General features: G+C 46.1%; 1 protein-coding gene across 1 annotated transcript in view; it reads left to right on the plus strand.

Annotated features, from left to right (window-relative positions):
- The window catches only part of itga9 (integrin, alpha 9), a 936,771-nt gene that overhangs the window by 584,962 nt on the left and 328,474 nt on the right, over positions 1 to 23,335 (plus strand). The window contains exon 17 of the mRNA XM_072467362.1: positions 3,868 to 3,944. Within this exon, the coding sequence (XP_072323463.1) occupies positions 3,868 to 3,944 (77 nt within the window). The remainder of the gene's footprint in view (positions 1 to 3,867; positions 3,945 to 23,335) is intronic.

Genomic DNA, 23,335 nt, shown 5'->3' on the forward strand with positions numbered 1-23,335 from the left:
GATAGTGAAGTGGTGGCCATACACATACTGGTGGAAGCGTTTCACCGCAAAGACCACCGCCAGGACCTCCTTCTCAATCTGCGCGTACTTCTTTTCCGCTGCAGTCAATGTGTGGGAGGCAAAAGCTATCGGCCGCTCGGCCCCGTTCTCCATCTTGTGGGACAGGACGGCCCCAATACCATACGGGGATGCTTGACACATGATGAGCAAAGGCTTTCCAGGATCATAGTGGGTGAGTAACCCAGACGACAATAGTTGTTGTTTTACCCGCCGGAAAGCGGTTTCTTGCAGCTGACCCCAAACCCAGGTGTATTCTTCTTTAGCAGCAGGTGTAAGGGGGCCAGCGTAGTTGCCAGATTGGGGAGGAACTTCTCGTTATAGTTTACGAGGCTGAGAAAAGAACGAAGATGCGAAGTGTCAGTTGGGGCGGGAGCCTGTTGAATTGCGCGCACCTTCTCTGCGATGGGGTGCAAACCTTCGCGGTCCACACATTAACCCAGGTGGACTACTTCCTTCGCCTGAAAGACTCACTTTGTGCGACGTAAACAGACTCCAGCCTCTGAAAAGCGTCTCAGGACAGCCTCCAAATTGTCCAAATGTTCCTGCTCCGACGTCCCTGTAATCAAAACGTCGCCTAAGTAGACAGCGACACGCGGTAAACGTCTCAAGATGCCCTCCATGACGCGTTGTAAAAATAGCACAAGCAGAGGATACCCCAAAGGGCAACCATGTGTATTCATACAGGCCCCGGTGTGTAATAAGTTACATACGGCCTGGAGGCAGAGTCCAGCTCCAACTGTAGGTAAGCGTGACTCATATCTAATTTTGTGAAAGAGAGTCCGCCTGCAAGCTTCGCGTACAGATCCTCTATGCGAGGCATTGGATATCGGTCGAGCCGGTAAGCCGTACTCACTGTAAATTTATAGTCGCGCACAAACGAACTGTGGCATCTGGCTTCATTACAGATACAATTGGTGCTGCCCAGTCAGCGAAACGGATGGGCCTGATAATACCCAAGGTCTCCAAACGAGTGAGCTCCCCTTCTACATTCGCGAGCAAGGCGTAAGGCACCGGGCACGCCCATAAATAGCGTGCCGTGGCTCCTGGTTCGACTTGGATACGGGCTATGGCCCCTTTTATTTTTCCCAAACTGGGCTGGAATACATCTGGGTACTGTCCTACCACCTCAGTCAATCCTCCAGAACCTGTTTGGAGTATGTGCTGCCACTGCAGCCACAAATGGCGCAACCAGTCCCAACCCAACAGGCTGGGCCCGTGGCCGCACGCCACGATAAGTGGGAAACGCCCCTCCTGGCGTCCATAAACAACAGGAGTCAGCATAGTTCCTGCAATGTCCAATGGTTCCCCCGTGTAGGTGGCCAACCTGGCCTGTGTGTCGGTTAATGTAAGGGTCTGTATACCCTGCTTGATGCGGTCGAATGTCCTCTGGGCGATCACGGAGACCGCTGCGCCAGTGTCCAACTCCATCTCAAGTGGGTGACCATTGACCCGTACTGTCACCTTAATGGGGGCCACACGGGGAGCTGCCACACAATGCAGCTGCAGGCAGTCGTCCTCCGTCTCCACGTCCTGCGAGTAGTCGCCGCAGGTTCATCCAAATGGAAGGTATGGATCTTGGGTTGGCCCCAGTTTCTGTCGGAACGTCAGCGCCTCTGGCGCCCCCAGGACCGGCGACCGCAACGGGGTCGGCGCCCAGAAGTCCGACACGGACATGGCACCTTTTCCATTGGTTCTGGAGAAGGCTCTCTTCGGGGTGGAACATCCGATTGCCACTGGTGTCGATCCAGACATCGCCTTGCCCAAGGTACCGCAGGGGTGCTGGGAGACGTTTTGGACGGAAGGAGTTGCGCCCCAAGGCATGCACCTCCATTCCCTGTAGCTCCTGCACTTCCCGTTCTGCGCTCTCTCGGGACCATAATATTTGTATGGCCTGTTGAAAAGTCAATGTTGGCTCAGCTAACAACTTTCTCTGGGTGGCCGCATTGTTAATTCCGCAAACCAAATGGTCGCGTAACATTTCTGACAAGGTCTCACCATAGTCACAGTACTCCACAATCCTGCGTAGCCTGGATAGAAACTCTGCAAGGGATTCTCCTGGGATCCTCTCAGCGGTATTAAACCTGTAACGCTGGACTATCGTGAATGGGGTTGGGTTAAAATGTTGGCCCCTAAGTTCACAAGTTCATCAAACGCCTTGGTGTCCGGCGCAGCTGCATATGTAAGGCTCCTAACCACCCCAAACGTATGCGGGCCGCAGGCGGTGAGCAAAATGCCACTTGGCGCTCGTTTTTGGTGATGTTGTTTGCCCGGAAATAGTAACGCATCCGTTGTGTGTACTGGTTCCAACTTTCCAGCGCAGCATCAAAAACATCCAAATGTCAATACAGAGGCATGGTGTAACAGAAAAACAACTTCCAACCTGTATCCAATAAAAATCCAGGGAGGTGGCTTCAGCAGCGTAGACAGCTATCCATTTTAACCCTCGTCGCCAGTTTTGTGAGGGCCACAAAGAATCCAGCACAAGTTGAAGGATAGAAAGAAATAACATTAATTTACAATAACATATATTTCCAACAGCAGCAGCGGAACGTCAGCGCCTCTGGCGCCCCCTGGACCGGCGTCCGCAACGGGGTCGGCGCCCAGAAGTCGGCTCACTCCTCTCTAGCTGGTTCCAAACTGGCCAGCTTTATTTATGCAGGGAATCTGCTAATGATTTCTCCGCCCCCTCATTGGGGAAGCTGATACTCCCAAAGAATTGTGGGATTGCCATTAGTCCCCAGCCAGTGGTAAGCAGGCAGGTTATAACACCGATGTTTTAACCTGTCAGCTTCACAGAAATCGATCCACTTTGACAGGTTAAAATTCGACCCATTATTGCAGAATACCTAAAGCGAAAGCCTCACCTTATTCAAACGTATTGCAAAAAGCATAAAAAACCAAAGTTAACATTTTGTGTAGAGTGGGCTTACATATCTCAGTTTGAAACACCATCTTGTTTTAATTACAGTGAGCGCTGGAACGAAGAAAGCATTGGTGAATTGGACATTCTGAATTCTTCCTCCGTGTACCAAAACAGGCACCGTAGTGGGGCTTTTCACAGTAACTTCATTGCAGTGTTAATGTAAGCCTACTTGTAACACTAATAAAGGTTATTATTATTTTAGGATTACTAATTTTCTCAGTAAGACAGCTGCGAGGCTGCAAAATGTTTAGAACATCGTAGTTATGTGGATATTCTCCTCATCAAATACCCTGCAAAATTAGATTCACTCCAAAAATATAATTTTGCAGCAGGCTCTGCTGTTTGTCCCATAGGTCTCCTATGTGCAAATACACCCATTCTGATGGAACCCCTAAATGTTTGACTACAATGCCATGTACATTCTTAATTGTGAATTCCACTAATCTATTAAATTGGATGTCTAACCTCTTCTAAATGAAAGACTGGATAAAGTCAGGCATAACTAAGAGTGAATGGTAAAGTAGTCTGGGGCAGGATTGCAGTTAAAATGAGAAGAAAAGGTGGACTGTTGAAAAGATGGTCTTGGTTGAAACAGGATGATTAATTGATAGGAAAATGCATTTGCAATTGTTGATTGCAAACGGCAAAACCTTTTTTTTAACAAAACATTTTACGCTTCTGCAGCATTATGAACTGAGATACAAGAGGGAAAGGAAAATGGGGCATATTAGGACTGCCTCACAAACAAATTATGGTCGGAAAGTATGGTTCATCTTATTTTTCTAAATTGATGTGTTTCAAATTTCAGCACAACTCCTATCAGTGCAGCACAGTGCTCTCGATATGTAACCTGACTAACCCTTATGTTTCTCTTAATTTTGCAGACTGTTTTTGAAAGAAACTGCTTGTCAGATGACTGCGCTGCTGATCTGCAACTTCATGGCAAGCTGTTGCTGTCCAGGTACGTGATAGGGTAAAACTCCGGTATCACATACCACGATGAACAAAACGTCAAATGAAAAAAATATCTCTTCATTCAATTCAGTTATATGTTGTTTGTTATCTCCAACGTTACTAAAAGATAACTTTTATCTGTATTCAGAATTAAAGAAAAATGACAATGCATTATAATGCTGTTTATTTTTACCATGGCTACATTTTGGAATGAAACAATGAAAGATGAAGTGATTTGGTGAATCAGAGCTAAATTCTACAAGGTTTTATTCCATTTAGAATGCTCTTCATGAGATAATTAGGGATGAAGAGGGTCATTTGGGGCCATTTTATTTACTAATAGATAAACAATTATTATTAACAGACCCGGTTACACTTGCACCGTTCTTCCTGTAGTTTTAAAACAAAATTTCACGGAATGTGGGCAGCGCTGGCTAGGCCTGCATTTTAGTTGCAGCAATTTATCTTGTAGATGGTACACACCGCTGTCACCGAGCGTCGGTGGTGGAAGGAGTGTATGTTGAAGGTGGTGGAAGAAGTGCCAATCCAACAGGCTGCTTTGTCCTGGATGGTGTTGAGCTTCTTGAGTGTTGTTGGAGCTGCACTCATCCAGGCTAGTGGACAGTATTCTATCACACTTCTGCCTAATCACCGCAGGATTCCTAGCCTCTGAGTCATATTTATATGACTAGTCCAGTTCAGTTTTTGGTCAATGGTAACCCTTTGGATGTTGATAGTGGTGGACTCAGCAATGGTAATACCAGTGGATGTCATGGGACATTGGTTAGATTCTCTCTTGTTGGTGATTGTTATTGCCTGGCACATGAGTGGCATGTATGTAACTTGCCATTTGTCAGCCCGAGCCTGGGTATTGTCCAGGTCTTGCTGCATTTAGACATAGATTGCGTCTGTATCTGAGGAGTTGCAAATGGCATTATGCAATCATCAACGAACATCCACACTTCTGATCTTATGAGGGAAGGAATGTAATTAATGAAGCATTACCCCGAGGAACTCCTGCAGTGATGTCCCAGGACTCAAGAAGATTGATCTCTAACATGCACAACCATCTTCCTTTGTGCTGGGTATGACTTCAACCAGCGGGAGAGTTTTCCCCTGATTACCATTCACTCCAGTTTTGCAAGGGCTCCTTGATCCCATACTCGATCAAATGCTGCCTTAATGTCAAGGGCAGTCACTCTCACCTCACTTCTAGCGTTAAGTTATTTTGTCCATGTTTGAACCAAGGCAGTAATGAGATTAGGAGCTGGTAGAACTCTAACTGAGCATCACTGAGCAGGTTATTGTGAGGCAAGTGCCGCTTGATAGCACTGTTGATGACCCCTTCCATCACTTTACTGATGATAGAGAGTAGACTGATGAAATGGTAATTGGCTGGGTTTGAATTGTCCTCCATTTTATGTACAGGACATAACTGGGAAATTTTCCACATTGCTGAGTGGATCCCAGTATTGTAGATGTACTGGAACAGCTTGGCTAGGGGCGAGGTAAGGTCTGGAGCACAAGTCTTCAGTGCTATTTCTAGAATATTGTCAGGCTCCATAGCCGTTGCAATGTTCAGGGCCTTCAGCCATTCCTTGACATCATGCGGCGTGTAACTGGCTGAAGGCTGGCACCTGTTATGCTGTGGTCCCTGAAGGAGGCTGAGATGGATCATCCACACAGCAGGTCTGGCTGAAGATTGGTTGTGGAATCACTTAGTTCTGCTAATCACTTGATGCTTTTGATAATCTTTATTAGTGTCACAAGTAGGCTTACATCAACACTGCAATGAAGTTACTGTGAAAATCCCCTCGTCGCCACCCTCCGGCGCCTGTTCAGGTACATTGAGGGAGAATTCAGAATGTCCAATTTACCTAACAAGCACGTCTTTCGGGACTTGTGGGAGGAAACCGGAGCACCCGGAGGAAACCCGTGCAGACTCCGCACAGACAGTGACCCGAGCCGGGAATTGAACCCAGGTCCCTGGCGCTGTGAAGCCACTGTGTTAACCACTGTGCTACTGTGCTGCCAATATGAGGTTTGACACGCAAGTAGTCCTAATCTGTAGCTTCAGCAGGTTGACACCTCATTTTTAGGTATGCCTGGTATTGCTCCTGGCATACCTTCCTACATTCTTCATTGGACCAGGGTTGATCCCCTGGCTGGATGGTAAACATAGAGTGGGGGATATGCTGGGAATATAGGTTACAGATTATGGTTGAATACAGTTCTGCTGCTGCTGATGGCCCACAGCGCCTCATAGATGCCCGGCCTTCAGTTGCGAAATCTATTCAAAATCCATCCCATTTAACACAATGGGGGGTATCCTCAGTGAGAAGACAGGATTTCATCTCCACAAGGACTATACGGTGGTCATTCCTACCGATTATGTCATGGGCAAATCATTTGCAGCAGCGATTTGGTGAGGATAAGGTCAAGTATTTTTGTCTCTCTAGTTGGTTCCCTCATCACCTGCCACAAACCCTGTCTAGCAGCTATGTTCTTTAGTACATGGTCATCTCAGTCTGTACTGGTGCTATCGAGCCAATCTTGGTGATGGACATTGAAGTTCCCTACCCAGAGTACCCTCTGTCCTTTGCCACCCCCAGTGCTTCCTCCAAGTAGTATTCAACATGGAGGAGTACTGATATATCAGCTGAAGGGGGCGGTACATGATTGTTATAACCTGCACGGGTCTTACGGGGTAGGGGTGATTAATCACCTTGTGGATCTTGTAGAATACGAGCTGCCCCGATAAGGGGGAAGGTGTCCGTTTACAATCTCTGGTTATGTATAAACTCTGGTTATGTGTAATCGGTGGGAGGTTTCCTTGTACATTTTTAATCTGATGTGCCATGAGAGTACATGGTCCAGAGTTGATGTTAAAGACTCCCAGTGCAAGCCCTCCAGACTGTATACCACTGTGTCGCCACTTCTGCCGGGCTTGGATTGCGAGTGGGACAGGACATACCCAGGGATGGTGATGGTGGTGTCTGGGACATTATAAGGTATGATTCTGTGAGTATGACTATGTCAGGCTGTTACTTGACTAGTCTGTGAGACAACTTTCCCCAAACTGCCAAGGCTTGTCATCTATATAGAGTGATAGAATTGTACACAAAGGAGTACAGCTTAAAATTCATTGGAACAAAAAGGCTGATTCCTCTTCTTTGTTCAGTATTTAAACAACTTTTCTTTCTTTCTTTGGAGCATTTATTGCAGCATACATCTTGTATAAATGAGGCTTGAGATGCAGGAATCAAAACCTGTACCCAATTCATACTTGTGCAAACCGATTTATAGACCATCTAGCAATAACTTCAAGATATGAGTGAACAGAAAATGTATAAAGGGTGAACACATGGGATAAGCTGATGTATTATGTAGATAATAATTTACCACTGACATCAATCAGTTATGTGTTAGACTCTCTCTTGAGAGCGAGTGAAAGAACCTGGAACACCATGCTCAGGAGCAACATCTCTGTAACAGTGCAGGCAGATATCGAAGAGATTTAAAAATGGCACCACGATCACGAGAGCCCCGCTCACCACTGCCTCTGGACCCCCCAATGCCCTAACTCACCAATAAGTGGGTTATCGAGCCCCCCCATCTCATAAGGGCGGGGTACCCCTGGGCCTTTTCCCTGGCATGGGCATGATGCTACCTGGACACTGCCAGCCTGGCACCTGGCAGTGCCACATGGGCACCCTGACACTGCAAAGGTGGCACCACCAGGGTGCCTGGATGGCACTGCCAGGGTGCAATGTCGGCAGTGCCACTGTGCCTGGGCTGCATTGGGGTGCTAGGGTACCACCTGCCCAGAGCCTGAATACCCAGGGTGCCTGATCACCTGTGAGACTTCCCTCCAAATGCCGATATGCCTGATCCACGTTTGTGGAAACCAGTGCTGAGCGGTGTCCGCTCGGGGTCTCTGAGGCGAGGCCGTTAGGTCCCGGCCGCTGATCCGGTGAACTGCTCACTTGAATGTGCAAATATGGGTCCCGTCCTCAGTGGGTGAGATCCAGATCACGTGCCTCGTGAGATCTCGTTAGATCTCGCGAGGCATGCCGAGGTCGGTAAATCTTGCGAGAAGCACTATTGGCCTTTGTAGAACAGATGTGGGGAGGGGAAGCAGACCCATGGTGATGCTTACAATCGAGTGAGAAGGACTTTTCTTTTTTTCCTCAGCTCCATCAGGTGTACTCTCGAATGGACTTTTTTTGTGGTGATTAGCTCTCTCCATCCCGGGATGGTGGGGGCGGGGTGTTTGGCAATCGTTATTTTGGATCATGCTCCACATTTTGTGGAATTTGCGTTGGGCCGGGCCTCGCTCAGAGTCCCCTGCAGAGGCTGGATATGATGTTGATGGCGGACTAAGGTTTCTGTCAGAGGGTGTCCTCCGCCATTGGGGAGTACATTGATTGTAACCTCCCTCTGTCCTTGGCGGACAGGGTCCAGTCGGTAAAAATTAATGTCCTTCCTAGGTTTTTGTTTCAGTGTCTCCCAGTATTTTTCACAGAGGATGGTGAGTGCCTGGAACGCATTGCCAGGGAAGATTGTGGAAGCAGATACAATATACGGCATTCAAAAGGCAGCGCGACAAATACATGGATAGGATGGGTGTAGGGGGATATGTTTTGGCCAAGGGTGGTATCATGAACAGTACAGTCTTGGAGGGCCGAAGCGCCTGTCCCTGTGCTGTTTTGTTCTTTGTGAAGATGAATAAATTGATTTCTTACTTTACTCGGAAGGGCAAGACACCGTGGATTCCGAGGCGTTTCTGCAGAGGAGTAGGCAGTCGAGGGGCCTAGCATTAGTGAATTTTCTATTTTATTACTGGGCTGCGAACATTGAGATAGTGCAGAGATGGTTCAAAGATCCTGATTCCAAATGGGGGCGGATGGTGGTGAGCGCGTGTAAGGGTATGTGTTTGAGGGCTTTGTTTAGATTAGGGCTCCGCTTTCGTTTACTCTGAAAAATCTACTTCAAGCGGGTGGTGTCCACTCTGCAGATATGGAGACAGTTCAAGCAACATTTTAAGCTGGGCTCCTTGTCAATGTTGGCCCCAATTCTGCAGAAATCATTGCTTTGTTCCAGTAGTTTTGGACTCGTCATTCGGGTCATGGGGAGGGGTTGGAATGGTTTGGGGACACGTTTATAGAGGGGAAGTTCGCCGGTTTTGAAGGTTTGTTGGGTAAATTCCAACTTCCGAAGTCTAATCTATTTGAGTTTTTTCAGGTGGGTGACATTTTGTACACTAAGATTCCTTCCTTCCCCTTGGCTCTCTCACCCTCTCTGTTGGACTGGGTTCCCCTGACTGAGTTGGGGAAGGGGAAGATATCGGATATTTATGGTTGGATTTTGTCAGCGGAGCAAGCTCTGTTAGATTAAGTAAAAGGAAGTGGGAAAGGGGGCTTGGTCTGGTTTTTGATGGGGGGGGGGGGGATGGGTGGTGTGGAGTGAAGCTCTTTACAGGACCGACTCTACCTCCTCATGTGCTAGGCTCAGCTTGATAAGGTGGTGCATAGGGCACATCTCACCAGGGTGCGGATGAGTGGGTTATTTCCGGGAGTGGAAGATAAATGCGAACATTGTCCCCGGCGGCCGGCGAATCATACATACATGTTCTAGTCACGTCCTGAACTTGTGAGCTTTTGGGTCTCCTTCTTCAACACCGTGCCAGCGATTCGAAGGAGCTGTGCTCCGAAAGATAGTGATTCGAACCTGTTGGACTTTAACCTGGTGTTGTAATACTTCTTACTGTGCCCACCCCAACCCAACGCCGGCATCTCCACATCATGGCGATTCTTGGCTTGCCTACTGGTAGCTATTTTTGGGGTCTTGGACACACCGGTGTTGTGTTCGATGTCCGTTGTCTCGCAAGGTATCTACCAAACTACTTATGACTTGTCCAAACCTTTTTTAAATTACACGTGGTAAGATAACGATCTCGTACAGAGCAAGTTATCATGGAGTTTCTTTGTGCTCCCCTGGAACTACCCCTGTGCACAACTGTCCTTGTGTACACCTTATAACCAACTGCCGATCACCAGATGTGCCCTCATTTAAGAGTGAATGCCTTGTCACATGACCACTGTCTTGAGACCTCATGGTGGATCTACACCGCCACCTGCTGGTTGGAGGTTGCACCACTAGCTATCTACAATATTACCAACAGGCATATCACCACAACCGGATGCTCTCCCCTTTGTCTCGTTAATAGCCTGAAGGTGGGCTCTGGTTCTGCCAAGTGCTTTGTCCTGGTTGTGTGGCCTTATGGGAGTTTTTGTACCTAGAGAAGGTCATCCCGAGATGTTCTACTTGAGGTGGCAGCCTTTCATTTCCAATTTCAGAGACTTGGTCACCAGCAAATGTTAGGGAAGGGCGGGGGATGGTTGTCTGGTTTCAATTTGTTTTCCTTTGGGGAGGGGAAGGAGGGTAAATTTGGGATTATATTTAATTTGTGTTTCTGCTGTGTCATAACAATTTTTTCTCAATAAAAATATTTCAAAAAAATCTATCTGCCTATAGTGCCTCCTCCACATTTGCACACACAAAGAGGGTTCCCCTATTCCCAGATACAGCAACTCTTCTGCTGGATCTCTTCCTGAAGAACAACTAACATAGTGCCATTGAAAAGGGCCCTTTCTCTCCACAAATAAAAATCATCCTGTCTTAAACATATAATAGGATAAGCAGCTGTGAGCTGTACAAATTGCTGTACACAAGGCCTTCTCAAAATTACACATTTCCACTTATGTATACTGATACTGTAGATAGTTGGCTAGCCCTGAAGGTCTTTATTGATGTTTCTTCTGTAATTCCCAGTTAATCCTTTTGATCCCTCCTTGGAGACAGATCAGTTGTATCACATCAGGCTAAGTTACACCAGGGCTTATAGTCAAGGATCTTACAGGGGCCAAGGGAAAGTGAGTGGAAGCATTCATGACTTCTTGTTAGAAGTGACTACAATACCTACTACATGTCGGCTTTCATGATCCTGTCAAGAAGATGACATTGAAGACTTTTGAGGACACACAAAAATATACAGTAACCACAGTAAGAAGGTAAGGAGATGGATGGCTCTAAAAGTAGATTGAAACTTATTTGCCAGTCTATCTGGGTGCGATCTACCAGCCGCGTTGTGCCTGAAAGACAGTACGGCACGGCCAGGAGATCCCTCCTCCAGGATCTATCCGGCTTGCCATGCCTTGTGTGATCTCACGTTCAGAATCTTACACATTTTGGGCGGGATCACAATTTTGCAAATTTCTGTATTAGAGCGAGACAGCTAGTCTCTCTCTAATATGCATTTCCATGAGATACCCAAGGTGTTGGGATCAAACCTATTCAGTGCTGGTCTCCACAGATTGGCTGGGGCACTGCCAAGGTGTCAAGCTGGCAGTGCCAAGGTGCCAGGTTGGCACTTTTCCTGTGCCGGGGACCAGGCCCGGAGCTGCCCTGCATCAATGCGGTGGGTGTGGGGGGGGGGGCCTGAGGACTTTTATGGCGGTCGCGTCGGGGTCGAGAGATCGGGACGCCATTTGCAAATGGTGTCCTGACCTCTCCCTGCATTGAGCAGTTCTGATGAGCAGAACTCTTCAGTGCAGGAAACGGGACTAAGTATGGCCTCGTCAGGGAGTTCCCTGCTGAGGCCCCAAAATGAACCAGAGTCCCGGTAGATAGCTTGGTGTTTCTCGGCGCTACAAGCAGCAGGAAACACCCAGCTAAACACGCTCGTCCAGGGACTCTGTCCCGATCAGTTAGATCGCACCCTCGGTGTTTGGGAGCAGTGCAAAATGTGGACCTCCATGAGATGCTGGGTCATACACTGGGAATTTTACCGTTGTCTCTCATCAACTCAAAGAAAGCAAAGCTCTTATACTTTCTTGAGCTATCAGATGTGATCTGCAGTGGTACAACATGGGTATGGGATGCTGTATCATTGATTCAAGTCATGAAATCACAATCAGTATTTGGAGAGTTTATTGATCCAGTATCACGAGTTCTTGTCAGACAAGCAAAGATGGATCGTCAAGGAGTGACCCACTTTGTTCTGTACAGATACAAGACCAACTGCATCAAGAGTGGCGAAAGAAGACCAGAGGTCAGTTGGAGGAATGCCAGCCACCAAAACTTTCTCTCCTAACCAGAAAATCTCAAAGCTGTGGACAAAACGTCTGTCTTGCAATGCGAACACGGAAAATCTATGCCAGGTCCTCTATGAAAGATGGTGCAAGTCTGCAGGAGTGATGACATAACAGTCTTTGCTGGACATGGAAGTGAGTGTCATGCTTGATGTGTTGGGCATTCTGGATCCGTGGAACACATACAGGCCACCAACACTTAAAATAGTGCAACACTATTTTATTAAGTTAGAAACTGTTGAACATACTTTCACTGTGGGTTAACACGATGTTAGATTAAACTAAAGACCTATGCCTGTCCGAACCAGTCTATGTGCTCAGCACATGGTGAGGACTTGTGCTGAAGCTGTAAGCTCTGTCCTTGTAGGAGGCTGCATCCCGAATGAGCGGGAACTCTGATGCCCCGTCTTTATAGTGAGTGTGCTCTAACTGGTGATTGGCTGCGGTGTTGTGTGTGTTGATTGGTCTTGCTGTGTGTCCATCAGTGTGTGTATCTGCACCATGATATACTGGTGTATATCATGACAGTGCTCTTCATCAGAATGTCAATATCCCAGATCTGGAGGTGGAACCAAGCTCAGCAGTATTCTCCGACTAAGAAAAAGCGGACACACGATGACTGCTTTAGAGATTATTTGCAGACAGTACCAGTGAGCCTGCTGCCTTAAACAGTTCTGACACTGATGTATTTTTACTGTGCTTGGCATTCTGCAAGGACATTGATGCTAAGCTCTACTTTTGCACAGGAGGAGGAAAGAACATGGGCACAATTGATGTTCTTCACATGTTTGATCACGCTGGTAGAGATATGTGTGCTGCTCCCATTGGCATTCACTGTTCTCAGGGTGTGATTCAGTGAGTGCTCTGTATGCAATAGGGAAGTTGAAAGTCATGAATGCCAGCAAAGAGCACTGTGCAACATTTGAAAGGTTAAGGACATCATTTGTTGTTTCGCAGTCCCTATATGAAGAACTAAAAGCATGCACGTGTGAACTCCGTGTGCAGCTTGGGATGTAGAATTGTGATCCAGACCAGAGTTCGAATGTTCAGGACTGGAGGTTATGCATAGAAGTGCTCGTCACAAATCTAAGATTCATTGTACAAGCATATACAGTGTGTCAATTACCAATCTGCAATAAACATGTGATGCCGAACATGCCAGAAATCCCATCGCCAAAGGTCCATGGGGGGGAAAACCTAGAAAATGATATACATTTCGTAGTTTGAGTGACACTTTGTAATAACTTACATGGGACACATCCAGCCGTGGATGATTGTTTCCCTGTGCTTGTTAGTGCTACAAGCTCCCCACTATGGACGGGGTAGTTTATTAGCACTGATTATCATAGAATTTACAGTGCAGAAGGAGGCCATTCAGCCCAGCGAGTCTGCACCGGCTCTTGGAAAGAGCACCCTAACCAAGGTCCACACATCCACCCTATCCCCATAACCCAGTAACTCCACCCAACACTAAGTGCAATTTTGGACACTAAGGGCAATTTATCATGGCCAATCCACCTAACCTGTACATCTTTGGACTGTGGGAGGAAACTGGAGCACCCGGAGGAAACCCGCGCACACACGGGGAGGATGTGCAGACTCCGCACAGACAGTGACCCAAGCCGGAATCGAACCTGGGACCCTGGAGCTGTGAAGAAATTGTGCTATCCACAATGCTACCGTGCTGCCCCGAATATAAAGGTTCAGCCAGTGTGGGCTGAGCAGAAAGGAGAGAGGACCCGGTGAGGTGCATTGGGCATCTGTTGTTTGCTGAATAAAAAGACTTTGAAGAAACTCGTCAGACTCCTCTCCCCCACACTTCTTCCAAGACCAGCTGGTGTAAAGGAACTTGAACATTGGACATGAAGAATACAGAGGGCGCGATCCTCCGGCTTTTGTTCCCTTTTGGGAAGATCGTGCCCAGAGTGTGTTTTTATTTCATTTTAATTTTATTCTTGTCTTTGCATCAAATTACCTTGCAGCAACATCTGCCTGCGTGTGGATTGGATTTGGATGCTGATGATTCAGAGATATGCACATGTTAGGCTAAGTAAGTAATAATGAATGAGGAAAACAAATGGAGAAAGATACCACTCCCCACCTCAGCCACAATCTCTACCTCCCTTCCCTTTATGACCTAAGGCTACATATAGCTAAATGAGTGAAAATGAGTAAATTGGATAATAAATAAGTGCAAGTGTACATCTGATGTTTAAATATTCTTGCAAGGAATAAATGCTTTTTGTGGTAGATTTCTTCCTTCGCAATGGACATAGAAATTAGCTTAGATTTATATATAACGCATGTCATAAGATCAATTCACATCTCAGGTGGCCTCAGTCTTTTGACCATTCCTTACACTACCCATATTCAACGTTTAACAGGAATGGTGGTATGTCATCATTGCTCGTGAAAATATAAGTCCATAGAATTGTTTTCACTGTTCATGGCAATTTCTTTGTAACACTCAATTTTCAGACTTGGGAACATGATTTTTTTTGCTTCAGATACATATTTTAAAGATAATTACACTGGTTTTAGATACTATTCATTGTCAGAAATTGTATCAGATCTGCTGAGACATAATCTAATTTAATATGCTGACCATCTTGCATTTTGCCTTTCCTTGTTTGTTTGAATATGCGATCTTTGTGTAAACTGAGAGATTGAGGAATTGACATATGTTTAATAATTGGTCCCTTTAATTTAGCACAGACTTGAGTTTCTTGTCCTACTGCCTGTAAACCATAAACCTGGGTCATGAGACATGGAGGAGGGGAAATATGCTGAAGGTTTTATCATTTTACATGATCTGTTTTATTAAAGAATGAGAGATTGATTTGGGGCTGTCATGTCAAAGGAGGGGGGACTACACAGGGTAAAACCAGGTGGCCTGATTTGGTTAAGAAATAATAAAATGTGCATATATATTTTAATCTCAAAGGTTGAGTCCTTCTGGCTACTAAGAGAACAGATAGACTTAATAAACCTGCTGTGCAACTATTTGAATAATACAGAACAGATGCACAAATGTCTTGAAGACAGATGATATAATATGATTGGGAAGTTAGGATGATGATAAACTGAATTCTTTATTCCTGCTTCAGTCCAAAGGGCCAGTAAAACTGCACCACTGTGGTTAATTTGAACACCCTCCCCTCACCTCCCGCCCAGTGAGAATGAAATGCAGAAGATGGTAAAATTGTCCTGAGGTTATACCGTTTCCAGTTGGCAGCATTTTATGGGGAGGCGCTGGCGTAGTGGTATTGTCACTGGACTAGTAAACCAGAGACCCAGACTAATGCTCTGGGTTCCAGGTTCAAATCCCGCCACTGCATTTATTTGAATTCAATAAAAATCTGGAATTAAAAGTCTAATTGATTGTTGTAAAAACTCAGCTGGTTCACTAATGTCCTTTAGGAAGGACAGGGAAGGAAACCTGTCGTCCTTACCTGGCCTGTGGCAGACCCACAGCAATGTGGTTGACTCTTAACTGCCCCTCTTAACTGCAATTAGGGATGGGTAATAAATGCTGGCACAGCCTGCGATGCCCACGAACAAATAAAAAAAAGTCTTCCCAACTTTGAAGTCAGCCAAGGCTTACATTGGAATACCCCCCCAGATGTTAAGTAATGGGTTAAGAGTTAAGAGACACTGCAATTAGTTGTCTAGTATCCAATGATTGACATGATTGACCGATATGTAAAGGGGCCCTTCAGGTGGCCCTTGTGTCAGGTGGTCTGCTGCAGTCTCTACGATGTAACTACTCCCTCAGTACTGCTAGGCAGGAGTTTCCCAGCAACAACATACAGCGATATATACCCAGGGCAGGATGATGTGTGATTTGGTAGCAGCACTACTGACCAAGATGGTCGAACTCCGAATGACATAGCTGCCAGATTGAACCAACAAGAGAAAAAAACATTTTACCTCACCCCACCTGTCACAGATGCATCTGTCCATGTACTTGCTGCCCTTGCCCGTTCTGATGATAGAGTTTGTGGTGAGTTGCTGCGATGCATCTTGTAGATGGTACATCGCTGCCAGTGTGCCAGTGCTGGAAGGATTGAATGCTTACAGTGCTGGATGGGAAGTCAATTAAGCACTCTTCATTGTCCTGGATGAAGCTGAGCTGCTTGAGTGTTGTTGGAGGTGTACCAATCCAGGCAAGTATTCCATCACTCACCTGACCTGTGACTTGTAGGCTTTCAGGAGGTCGTAGAGTCACAGATTCATAGAATCATACAACACAGCAAAGGCCCTTCAGCCCATTGCATTTGGGCAGGTCAAAAACAGCCATCTAACTATTCTAATCCCATTTTCCAGCACTTGGCCTTGTATGCCCAGGAACCACAAGTGCTAAATCTAAATAATTCTTAAGTGTTATGAGGGTCTCTGTCTCCACCATCCTTTCAGGCAGCGAATTCCAAACTCCCACCACCCTCTAGGCAAAAATATTTTTCCTCACATCCCTTCTTAACCTCCTGCCCCTTACCTTAAATCTGTGCCTCCTGGTCATAGACCACTCCACCAAGGGGAAAATGTTGTTCCTGTCTATCCATGCCCCTCATAATTTTATACATCTCAATCATGTCCCCTGTTAGTCTCCTCTGCTTCAAGGAAAACAATCCAAGTCTATCTAAGCTCTCTTCATAACTAACATTCTCCAGCCCAGGCAACATCCTGGTAAATCTCTTCTGCACCCTCTCCAGTGCTATCACATCCCTCCTGCGATGTGGATTCTAGAACTACACACAATGCTCTAGCTGTGTCCTGACTAATGTTTTGTACAGTTCCAACATAACCTTCCTGCTCCTAAATTCTATGTTTTGGCTAATAAAGGCGAATATACCTTATGCTTTCTTAACCACTGTATCCACCTGCTTTGCTACTTTAAGGGATCGGTGTACATGCACACCAAAATCCCTCTGATCCTTGGTGCTTCCTAGCGCCCTGACATTTTTCATGGATCCCCTTTCAGTGTTTGTCCTGCCCAAGTGCATCACCTCACACTTATCCAAGTTGAATTCCATTTGCCACTGATCAGCCCATCTCACCAGCCCGGCTATATCCTTCTGTAATCTAAGGCTTTCCCCCTCACTACTTACCATCTCAACAATTTTTGTATCATCTGCAAACTTACTGATCAAGCCTCCGACATTCATATCAAAATCTTTAATATAAAGCACGAATGGCAAGAGCTCCAACATTGATACCTGCGGTACCCCACTGGACACAGGCTTCCAGTCAGAAAAACACCCCTCGACCATGACCCTCTGCTTCCTGCCACTCAGCCAATTCTGGATCCATTTGTCAAATTTTCGTGGATCCCATGGGCTCTTCTTACCTTTGGTATCAGTCTCACATATGGGACCTTGTCGCTTGTGAGTCACTTGTCGCAGAATACCCAACCTCGGACCTATTCTCGAAGCCACAATATTTGTGGCTGGCCTACTTGCACTTCTGGTCAATGGTGACCCCATAATGTGGATGGTGGGGGATGTTCTGGTGGGGGAATTTGAACATCAAGGTGAGGTCATAGAATCATAGACGTTTACAGCATGGAAACAGGCCCTTCGGCCCAACCAGTCCATGCCAACCAGTTTTTACCATTAAGCTAGTCCCAGTTGCCCGCACTTGGCCCATAACCCTCTATATCCATCTTACCCATGTAACTATCTAAATGCTTTTTAAAAGACACAATTGTACCCACCTCTACTACTACCTCTGGCAGCACATTCCAGACACTCACTACCCTCTGAGTGAAGAAATTGCCCCTCTGGGCCCTTCTGAATCTCTCCCCTCTCACCTTAAACCTATGCCCCCTAGTTTTAGACTCCCCTACCTTTGGGAAAAGATGTTGACTATCTACCTTATCTATGCCCCTCATTATTTTATAGACCTCTATAAGTTCACCCCTAAGCCTCCTACGCTCCAGGGAAAAAGTCCCAGTCTATCCAGCCTCTCCTTATAACTCAAACCATCAAGTCCCGGTAACATCCTAGTAAATCTTTTCTGCACTCTTTCTAGTTTAATAATATCCTTTCTATAATAGGGTGACCAGAACTGCGCACACTATTCCAAGTGTGGCCGTACCACACAGGTGTTTGACTTTTTAATTTAAGATGGTTATTATTTGGTACAGATGTTACTTGCCACTTAGAGGCCCAAGCCTGAATGTAGTCTAGATTGTGCAGCAGTACACATGGTCAGCTTCAGTTTTGAGGGATTGAGTATGAAACTGAATGGTGTGTCATTATTGGTGAATATCCTGATTTCTGATCTTATGATGAAGGGAACGCCATTGATGGTTAATCCAAGGTCTCCAATAACCACGACCATCTTCCTTCATGCTAGTTATGACTCAGCCAATCGAAACTTTTCCCCCCAGATTCCCAATTATTTCAATTTTGCTCGTGCCTTTTGAATCCGCACTCAGTCAAATGCTGCCTCGATGTTGAGGGCAGTCACTGTTACCGCACCACGTGAATTCAGCTATTTTGCCCAAATTTAGACCAAGGCTGTAATGACGTTGAAACCCAAGTTCGTCTGATGGACCGCAAGCTGAGCCTCAGTGAATAGGTTATTAGTGAACAAGTGTCACTTAATAGCACTGCCGATGGCAGCTTCCATCATTATGATGATTGAGAGTTGACTGAAAGGGTGGTAATTGTGCCGTTTGAATCTATTCTGTTTTTTTATGGACAAGGCATATCTGGGCAACTTTTCACTTTGTTGGATAAATGCCAACTTTTTCAAATGTATTGGAACAACTTGGCTACGGCACGACTAGTTCTGGAGAATCAGTCTATAGTACTACAGCCGTGATGTTATTTCAGTCCATAGCCTATGATGTATCCAGTTCACACGACCATTTCTTCTTATCACATGAAGTGAATCAAGTTTGATGAAGACTTGCTTCTGTGATGGTGGGGACCTCAGCAGGAGACTGAGATGGATCATCCATTCGCTCAGCTCTTCTAGCTGAAGATAGTTGCAAATGCTCCAACCTTGTATTTTGCACTAACATGCTGGGACTCCACCTTTGTTCAGGATGGTGATGCTTGTAATGCCTTCTCCCTTTCTCACCACCGTTCAGAGCTGGATATCGCAGGACTGCGGAGCTTTGATCCAGTTTGGTTGTGGAATTGATTGACTCTCTCTACAACATGCTGCCACTGCTGTAGAGAGAGCATTCTGTGTTGGTGTTTCTGTAGGTTCACACCTCATTTTCAGACATGCCTGCTGCTGTTCTTCTACACTCTTCTTGAACTAAGATTGATTGTCTAACTTGATGGAACCGGTAGAATGAGGGATACTATGAGGTTTCAGATCATGTGAAATAAAATTCTGTTGCTGATGATGGTCCACAGCATCTCCTGAATGCCCAGTTACCAGCTGCTAGATCTGTTCTGAGTATAGCCCATAAAGCACAGTGGTGATGCCATATAGCACAATGGAGGGAAGTGGAGGGGACTTTAACTCCACAAGGACATTGCGATGGCCACTCCTTTCTGTCCTGTTATGGAAAGATGAATCTGTGACAGAGGATAAGATAAGTGTTTTCTTTTCTCGTTGGTTCTCTCAGCACCTACTCTGGCAGCTGTGCCCTTCAGGACTGACCACCTTGGTCAGTGGTGGTGCTATCAAACCACCCTTGGTGATGGGCATTGAAGTTCTCCCACCCCGAGTACATTCTGTGCCCTTTCTTCTTTCCTTCTGTCATGCTTTGTTTAACATGTAAGAGTGTAACATATTAGCATCAATTAAGGATTGGTTAGCTTACAAGAAGCAGAGAGTAGGATAACTGGATCTTTTTCAGGTTAGCAAGCTGTAACAAGTGCTACAGGAATCAGTGTTGGGACCTCAGCTATTTACAATCCATATGAATGACTTGACTGAAGAGTCTGAATGTCTGGTCGATAAAGTTGCCAATGACACGAAGATAGATAGGAAAGGAAGTTTTCAAGAGGAGGCAGAGGGTCTGTAAAGTGTTATATTAAGATTAAATGAATAGGCAAAAAATTGGCAGGGGGGGCACGGTAGTCAAAGAACAAAGAACAAAGAACAAAGAAATGTACAGCACAGGAACAGGCCCTTCGGCCCTCCAAGCCCGTGCCGACCATACTGCCCGACTAAACTACAATCTTCTACACTTCCTGGGTCCGTATCCTTCTATTCCCATCCTATTCATATATTTGTCAAGATGCCCCTTAAATGTCCCTATCGTCCCTGCTTCCACTACCTCCTCCGGTAGTGAGTTCCAGGCACCCACTACCCTCTGCGTAAAAAACTTGCCTCGTACATCTACTCTAAACTTTGCTCCTCTCACCTTAAACCTATGCCCCCTAGTAATTGACCCCTCTACCCTGGGGAAAAGCCTCTGACTATCCACTCTGTCTATGCCCCTCATAATTTTGTATACCTCTATCAGGTCGCCCCTCAACCTCCTTCGTTCCAGTGAGAACAAACCGAGTTTATTCAATCGCTCCTCATAGCTTATGCCCTCCATACCAGGCAACATTCTGGTAAATCTCTTCTGCACCCTCTCTAAAGCCTCCACATCCTTCTGGTAGTGTGGCGACCAGAATTGAACACTATACTCCAAGTGTGGCCTAACTAAGGTTCTATACAGCTGCAACATGACTTGCCAATTCTTATACTCAATGCCCCGGCCAATGAAGGCAAGCATGCCGTATGCCTTCTTGACTACCTTCTCCACCTGTGTTGCCCCTTTCAATGACCTGTGGACCTGTACTCCTAGATCTCTTTGACTTTCAATACTCTTGAGGGTTCTACCATTCACTGTATATTCCCTACCTGCATTAGCCCTTCCAAAATGCATTACCTCACATTTGTCCGGATTAAACTCCATCTGCCATCTCTCCGCCCAAGTCTCCAGACAATCTAAATCCTGCTGTTTCCTCAGACAATCCTCATCGCTATCCGCAATTCCACCAACCTTTGTGTCGTCTGCAAACTTACTAATCAGACCAGTTACATTTTCCTCCAAATCATTTATATATACTACAAAGAGCAAAGGTCCCAGCACTGATCCCTGTGGAACACCACTGGTCACAGCCCTCCAATTAGAAAAGCATCCCTCCATTGCTACCCTCTGCCTTCTATGGCCTAGCCAGTTCTGTATCCACCTTGCCAGTTCACCCCTGATCCCGTGTGACTTCACCTTTTGTACTAGTCTACCATGAGGGACCTTGTCAAAGGCCTTACTGAAGTCCATATAGACAACATCTACTGCCCTACCTGCATCAATCATCTTAGTGACCTCCTCGAAAAACTCTATCAAGTTAGTGAGACATGACCTCCCCTTCACAAAACCGTGCTGCCTCTCACTAATACGTCCATTTGCTTCCAAATGGGAGTAGATCCTGTCTCGAAGAATTCTCTCCAGTAATTTCCCTACCACTGAAGTAAGGCTCACCGGCCTGTAGTTCCCGGGATTATCCTTGCTACCCTTCTTAAACAAAGGAACAACATTGGCTATTCTCCAGTCCTCCGGGACATCCCCTGAAGACAGCGAGGATCCAAAGATTTCTGTCCAGTGGTAAGCACAATTGCTTCACCGCTCCAGGATCCCAGGTTCAATTCCCGGCTTGGGTCACTCTCTGTGTGGAGTCTGCACGTTCTCCCTGTGTCTGCGTGGGTTTCCTCCGGGTGCTCCAGTTTCCTCCCACAGTCCAAAGATGTGTGGGTTAGGTGGATTGGCCATGCTAAATTGCCCTTAGTGTCCAAAAAGGTTAGGTGGGGTTACAGGGATAGGGTGGAGGCTTGGGCTTATGTAGGGTGCTCTTTCCAAGAGCTGCTGCAGACTCGATGGGCTGAATGGTCTCCTTCTGCACTGTAAATTCTGCGATGAAATATAATGTGGGAAAATGTGAACTTGTCCACTTTCGCAGGAAGAATAGAAAATCAGTATATTATTTAAATGCAGAGCGATACATAAATCACAAAAGTTTAGTATCCAGGTGCAGCAAATAATTAGGAAGACAAATGGAATGGCAGCGTTACAGCGCATTGGTGAGAACATGGATGAGATTTTCCGGACCCCTCTGCCCACCCCCGGGATTGTCCGGTCCCATCGAAAGTCAATGGACTTTTGACTGAGCGGCTGAATCTCCCATTGCGGGTCCCACCGCGATGGGGCTGGAAGATCTTGGCCCACGTTTGGGACACTGCCGTTTCTGCCCCCTTATTTAAAAATATATATATAATTGCATTCGAGGCAGTTCAGAGAAGATCCATTTGACTGATTTCTGCAATGAGGGGCTTATCTTTAACAAAGATATGTTGAACAGGTTGGGCCTATACCCATTAGAGTTTCGAAGAATGAGAGGCGATCAGAAACATATAAGATCATGAGGGAACTCAATGGGGTGGATATCGGAGGGTGTTTTCACTTGTGGCTGAGACTAGAACTAGGGGACTCAGTTGAAGGCTATGAGGTCTACCATCTAAGGTCGAGAGGAGGAGAATTTAGTTAGTATGTTAGTATGTGGAATTCTGTTCCCAGAAAGCTGTGGGTGCTGGGTCATTGAAATTATTTAAGGCAGAGTTAGACAGAGGTTTAATTGACAAGGGAGTCCAGGATTATGGTGGGCAGACGGCAAAGTAGAGTTGGGGTCACAACCAGATCAGCCATCATCTTTTGAATGGCAGAGCAGGCTCGAAGTGCTGAATGGCCTACTGCTGATCCTAAGACCTATGTTTCCTAACACCTGAGGAGTACTGATTCATCAGCTGAGTGAGGGCATGAGCTGGTAAAGCATAGGAGCTTTCCTGTTCCATATTTGACATGACACCATGTGGCATCTGGGGTCAATATGAGGACTCCCAGGGCCATTATGTCACCATCACTGATAGGTGTGACCAGAAATGGTAATGGAGGAGTTAGTGGCTGAAAGGTGTGATTCTGTGTCGGTCAATTGTTGGACTGGCCTGTGGGGCAGCTCTTCCAATTTTGACACAAGTTCGTAAGTATTCGTGAGGAGGACTTCACAGTGTCAACTTGGTCGGATGTATCTTTATTGTGTCTGGTGTTTAGTTTGATGCTGGCTTGTCCATCTGGTTTTAACTTTGCTGTATTTATTTTTGTGGCACACTTGGTTTGCTAGCTAGACCATTTCAGAGGGCAGTTATGGGTCAGTAATATTGCTGTGGGTATGGAGGCACATGTAGGCCAAACTAGGTAAGGACGACAATTTTCTTTTCCTAAAGAGGTGAAGTG

The sequence above is a fragment of the Scyliorhinus torazame genome, chromosome 11 (genome assembly GCF_047496885.1).
Source record: "Scyliorhinus torazame isolate Kashiwa2021f chromosome 11, sScyTor2.1, whole genome shotgun sequence".
In the NCBI taxonomy this organism is placed as follows: domain Eukaryota; kingdom Metazoa; phylum Chordata; class Chondrichthyes; order Carcharhiniformes; family Scyliorhinidae; genus Scyliorhinus; species Scyliorhinus torazame.